The following is a 6,218-nucleotide window of genomic DNA, read 5'->3' as shown; positions in this document are numbered from 1 at the left end:
GGATGATTAATCATCCCATCCATAAGCTATTCCACACAGGTGAAAACTGAAAGGGAGCAACAGAAGAAAATTAATTAGCTATTCCCAGCTCATGATCAAGTTCCAGGTTTGCAGTACTGTCTTCTCTGTTTTCTGGGTTGTAAGGACTAAGGAGTCATACCAATCTTCATAGTGTGTCATGGTATCATACAAAAGAAGATAGAATCAGCCAACTATGTCGATGTCACCTGAAAATTGAATGGCATTTGATCCCACACCACCATCAAGGCATCACTTAGATAGATTTGTCAGTTTTCTTTTCAAGAAAAACTGAAATGACCTCATCCCAATATTTTATTGACAACCCAAAAAGGATCCAAGGGAAGACAGAGTGGGAGTGGGGAGACAGATTCTCATCTAAAATAAGCTTTATCCAAATTATCAGGGTTTAGCTCCAAAGCTCAAAATGAGGGTGGTTGGTAGCAGTTTTTTGGATGTATCCTGGGGAATGATTCGGTTGCTTACCAGAGGGAGGGAGAGAGAGAGAGAGAGGAGCCTAATTTAATGATACTAACCATATCTGGAATACCCCTTTCAGCCCATTAGAAGTTAACAGTGAAAATGTTTTGGATCTTCTATTCAATAGACTCTTAGTCTCTTACACTAGGGTTATATTATATTAATGAATGGCAGATGTCAAGACATCCAATAGTGAATCATCTCTATGCAACAAAGAACAACAGTAATTATTTCAGCTCTCAAAACTGAATTTGCAGAAATGTAAGATTTGCTCAATATTGATATTGTTACTCATCAGCACAGGTAATTTAATGATACTAACCATATCTGGAATACCCCTTTCAGCCCATTAGTTCTGTTAACAGTGAAAATGTTTTGGATCTTCTATTCAATAGACTCTTAGTCTCTTACACTAGGGTTATATTATATTAATGAATGGCAGATGTCAAGACATCCAATAGTGAATCATCTCTATGCAACAAAGAACAACAGTAATTATTTCAGCTCTCAAAACTGAATTTGCAGAAATGTAAGATTTGCTCAATATTGATATTGTTACTCATCAGCACAGGTAATTTCCGGAAGGTATTTAACAACTAATTCACTTTGCTTCAATTTACAATTTTGTATAGGAGCCAAGACCTTTCTTCTGTTACAGGACCAACTTCAATCTTCCCCATTTCCAAAGAAAAATTATCACACGAGCAAATAACCAGGAATACTTGGAAAGATTACATTCCAGCAGATGCAATATTATCAACCATGTTTTGAGCAACTGAGACTCATGAAATTGCCAATCTGTGCTCTAAGCATCTGAAGATCCTGACATGGTGCTGCCCCATGAAACATGCTTAATAATTTCATGTTCAACTTGCACAATCAGTTAGCAGTGGGTTTGGGGCCAACTGGATGTGAAGATTCTGTAACTCTCAGTGCCCCCCCAAGTTCAACAGGAACAAGAGGGATGAGGGAGTGCAGTACATCTGTTATCAATGGCCGGTAACTTGGTTCTGGTTGCACACACAGAACAGCTACAGCAGCAACCTACACAATAATATTGCAGTTGATTAAGTAAAGAAGACAACAATGTTTACTAGTGAAGAAAATACAAGGTTTCTAGTTCATACTTGGTATAAGTGTTTCAGATCCATTGTGTTCCTGATTACGGGATCAACAATGTTTGGAAGCTTTGATCTGTCAGTGAGCTGAGGCATGGCCTGCATGGAGCAAATAGTGAAACATGAAATGACATTAAAGATTTCATAAGCAGCAATTTAAGTTTCAAGCAATAAAACTAGGGATCTGATTGTCGATTTCCTATAAACTTTCCAGACTAGATGGGGATTAGAACAAAACATACCCATGTGACAATAGATTGGCATTGAGCTGGTGCCATCTTTTCCACAGGCTTTCTTCCCATTAGGAGTTCTAAAAGTACAACTCCAAAAGCATAGACATCACTTTTCTCTGTCAGTTTACCTGAAAATTTGACAATATGATCAACTTTGGTGAAATGTAATTTCTCATATTTTGATTGAATGAATAAGCACCAGGTCAATATTGCTAATGAACTAAATTGGAATTCAAGGTGATGAAACCCTGAGGTACCAAAGGATATTTCCAGTGCTATTCTGATTGTCCAAAATAATGTAGTGTACTAATATAAGTTGACATAAATATCACTTATGATAGGTCTATAACCTGAAGCAAATTAGCCAACCTTAAAAGTCCACCAGATAAATTCAGGGGAAAAGAAAGAATGGAAGAAAAGATTTACACAAAAGTTTATAGCAACCAGAATATGCACATTATCAAGTTCAGCAGGGTTCACAAAAAACATTAAATGAACAGATCAGAGAGCAACAGAAATCAACACGTAATAAGTGAGCTCAATTGGCATACCATCTAAAAGGTATTCTGGGGCTACATAACCCAAAGTGCCAGAAAGCTTAATGTTGTTCTTGTTTTGGGCCCCAGCAGTTACAGCAAGACCAAAATCAGAGAGCTGAATCAAGACAAAATGTCAAAATATGTATGAAATAAGGAATTAAAGAGTTATACAATAGATCAATAATGAAAAATTGTAAATCAACAATATATTACATATTATTGATTATAAAGAGCCTCAATAAGAGACCAACTGGTCTCAATTTTAACAATAAAACATTATTGGTGAAAAAGTAGGACAGTCTCCCTGATTCAGAGTTTTTTTACCTTTGCATTGAAGTTGGAATCCAAAAGAATATTTGATGACTTAAGATCTCTATGGATCACTGGAGGATTACAGTGTTCATGTAGATATTCTAATCCTCTGCATCACAAAATTGAAGTCAATGGATGACAGAAAAATAGAATGGATTACAGGAAACTACAGAATCAGGTAAATGAGAAAACTTAAAAAAATAAATAAAAAATGAGTGTGGCTTAACAAACTGATAAACTCACCTTGCTGCCTCTAGGGCAATTTTCATCCGGATATGCCAAGTTAAAGCTGATCCATGAGAAGGTCCTACAACATGAACCAAAATTTAAGCTGTTACTCTTTCACTATCTTTTAACTTCTTTTCCACTGGCCTTGGATAAGTAACAAAGTGATACCATGCAATTGTGTTTCAAGAGATCCATTCTGCATCAATTCATAAACAAGAAATCTTGTTTGTTTGTGAATGCAATGGCCCATAAGAGAAATTATATTTGGATGCCGGATGCAGCTGAGTAAATCCACCTCATTCTGCAATTTTGTTTGACAATGGAAAAACATAATCATTAAGACATAAAACGAAATCAAACAACACCGAAATCTAGACGGGTTTCAAGAGAAACAGCACCTCGAACTCTTTTTCAGCATCCTGCCCACCACTCTCTAGTTTCTTTACGGCAGCAAGGCGGTTGTCATCAAACCGAGCCTTGTAAACACGTCCAAAGCCACCCTCGCCCAAAATATTACTCTCACGGAAGTTGTTGGTGGCAGCTTCCAACAATCGATACTCAATTACAGAAACGGATCCGTTCTTAGTAGTAGTCATCCTCAAGGAATTTAATCTACCCAAAATAGGACCTGAAGCAAAAACCTCTCATAGCGTCACTAGATTGAAATTCAAAGACAAATGCACAAAAGAAGTATAAGACTGTAGCTTCACTGATTCAATCAAATAAACGAAGGAAAAGTGAAGCGGGTTTTATTGGAAAGAAAATGATACCCGAGTTCTGCAAGCTCTTCTGAACAGAGTTGCTTGAGCTTTTCAATCGGTAAACCCAGAGGAAAAGGAAAGATAGCATGATTATACCCAAGGCGGAGGATGTAAAGATTAGTGGTATAAGCAATTTCTTGTCTGAGTGATGACGTTGTTCTGCTCTTACCTCTTGCATCCCTGGTTTCAGAAAATTCCAACAAGAACATTTCAACAGGAGTACTATTTTGGGGAAAAAGCGAATTAAAATTCAAATCCGAAGAAACAGTTCAAAAGACCAAAAAAAAAGCATCCTCCAAAAATGGATAGAAAGAACACAAATAAAATAAATAGTTCAGTAAAAAGTTCTTCGATTTGATCAAATAAATGAATTTTAAACATTTGATTGGTTGACCAAGAAATTTTAGGAGAGACAAACGACGATATTATTGTATTTATGAAGAAAATCGGTAATTTTACAAAATCGAAAAGAGAAAGAAAGCAAATCTTCTATTCTCCTGTTTTCTCTTTGTTTGAGTGTAATGAACAGTGTTATTCAACTTTTTTGAGAATTGAATTTAGAAGTAAGACAATCACATAATGACTCTACCCATCAAGGAAGCAAGAAAGCAAGCATATAACTAAATGAACAGAACTCGAGAAGCCAAGAAACCAGTGAAGTAAAACGAAGAAAACGATGCCATTGCTCGAATACCTGGAGAAATTGCCGCCGTCGTCGCAGAAATTGGAGAAACGGGTTCGTGTTCAGGGGACAACGCAGGTGCAGAAATAGTGGAAATCAAAGGCACCGGCCTGGCATTACTGAGGACTGAAAGCAGAAGAAGGCAAGAAGTCCAAATGGGTAGAAGAAGAAGAAGAAGAAGACCCTTCATCTCTCCCTGATGACAAGACACAGACAGAGGGATGTATTCCTGAATGAAAGAAAAATGGGGGAAATCTGTGAAAGCTATGGACGCATGGATTTTTGGATCTTCTTTGCTTTTTTTTTTTTTGAATTAGTCCGCTTTTGCTCTGCTCGTTCTCTCCCTGCAAAAGCCAAACGAGACAAAAGACTGTTGCAGGGAAAACAGGAAACCTGTTTTATCTTGGGGTGGGGCAAATGCTAAATTAGCTCAAACAATCATGTGGCAGTTATCTAAAGGTGAAGCCTAAAAGTTGTGACTATGATCAGACACGGAAAGTGGAGGGAGTAGGCGCTGCCACTGGGTTCACGGACCTCCCAAATGACCAAAACACCCTTCACTTTAAACCTTCTCTCATTGTACCAGCAACTTGCTTGCATAGTTGCATTGACCATAACCAAAGACTATGAAGCGCATCTGGGTCTGAGCTCTTCTCTCCAAACTAAACATAAAAAATACAACTTGAGGAGACTGGTTTAAAAAAGCTCTATCTAATTTGTTGAATGAAGACCCTTCACTTCACGGAATCATGATTGACTATTAAAGCTCTCTTGAGTCCTGAGGTCCATCATCACCAATAAAACTTCTCAAAAAAAAAAGTTCATTACTGTATCTTCTGTCTACCAAGCACAATTATCATCTACCAATTGAAGGGAGGGAGCAAGACAGAAATCTACATATATTATATACCCAGAGAGGAACAAGTTGGCCAACTAAGAAATGATGAAGTTTAGATTAGATTAGAGAAATTAAAAGCAGTTCCTATTGAAACCATCCACATCGAGGAGTGATTGGGAGTTGGGGACTACACTTGAAGGTCTGGATTCCAGCTTCTAAGATTTCGATTTATAAGGAAGTGGGACCCTTTGTGCAGTATCCTTGGTAGTATACATCATCATCAAATATTACAAGAATCTTGTTTGAAAAAGACTGTAAGAACTTTCATCAAACAGATGGTAGAATAATATGGAAAAATAGATAAAAATAATATATTTAGGGCTGTTTAATTGATTCAATTATGCCTTAAGTGAGGCAGATTTCACTTGGATTATCAATCAGTCTACTTGCACTAAATAAACTATAGTTATTTGCAGTGTTATCCTTGATAAATTAATTATATCATTAAGGGCATTTCAGTCAAAAGGATCTCTGTTGACTTGAGTTCAAATTCCCGCTTGTGAAGGCAGGAGGCAGGGAAGGAGCGGATCAAAACGTGGGAGGTAGCGAGAGACGACTGAACGATTTATTGCGGCCACTCACGTAAGATCTCTCTTGAATTTTTAATTTGAATTTAATGCTTTAAAATATGTATTTTATTTCTTTTTGTTGCTATAAAATTGCAAAATGACCATGTTAACCCTTGTGTACAACAAAATAACTGAATTGACCTTGTAAACATTTCCTTCGAATAATAGAAGACATATCACGTGTTAGGTAAAGTATAGGCTTGAAATGTATATGAGCCAATCTGTTGTCGACAATAGGTGTTGGGCGGGGGTCCCACCATAGCAGCATTTTGGTCAAAGATCTAAAGGTCAGCAGAGTATTTTTTTTCTTTGGACTATGGTGGAGACTGTAGGGGCGGTTGTGCTTGATCCGACCCGCCAAGAGACCCGTTTAATTAGAT

At 37.2% G+C, this 6,218-nt stretch overlaps 1 protein-coding gene across 1 annotated transcript; it reads right to left on the bottom strand.

The window, feature by feature from the left end:
* Positions 1–1,016: 1,016 nt before the first annotated feature.
* LOC104589048 (putative receptor-like protein kinase At1g80640) lies at positions 1,017–4,743 on the bottom strand. The gene is made up of 10 exons (XM_010247226.3): positions 4,384–4,743; positions 3,699–3,869; positions 3,327–3,556; positions 3,097–3,229; positions 2,944–3,007; positions 2,713–2,809; positions 2,401–2,503; positions 1,859–1,977; positions 1,626–1,715; positions 1,017–1,542 (listed from the first exon to the last, which is right to left on the bottom strand). The coding sequence occupies exons 1-10, from the start codon at positions 4,559–4,561 to the stop codon at positions 1,378–1,380; spliced, it is 1,350 nt and encodes a 449-aa protein (XP_010245528.1). The 5' UTR covers positions 4,562–4,743; the 3' UTR covers positions 1,017–1,377.
* Positions 4,744–6,218: the final 1,475 nt, after the last annotated feature.

Source organism: Nelumbo nucifera, chromosome 8 (assembly GCF_055504915.1).
Source record: "Nelumbo nucifera cultivar China Antique chromosome 8, China Antique-T2T, whole genome shotgun sequence".
In the NCBI taxonomy this organism is placed as follows: Eukaryota; Viridiplantae; Streptophyta; class Magnoliopsida; order Proteales; family Nelumbonaceae; genus Nelumbo; species Nelumbo nucifera.
Note: the sequence above shows the minus strand (reverse complement) of the source record. Positions and strands in the feature narration are given on the sequence as shown.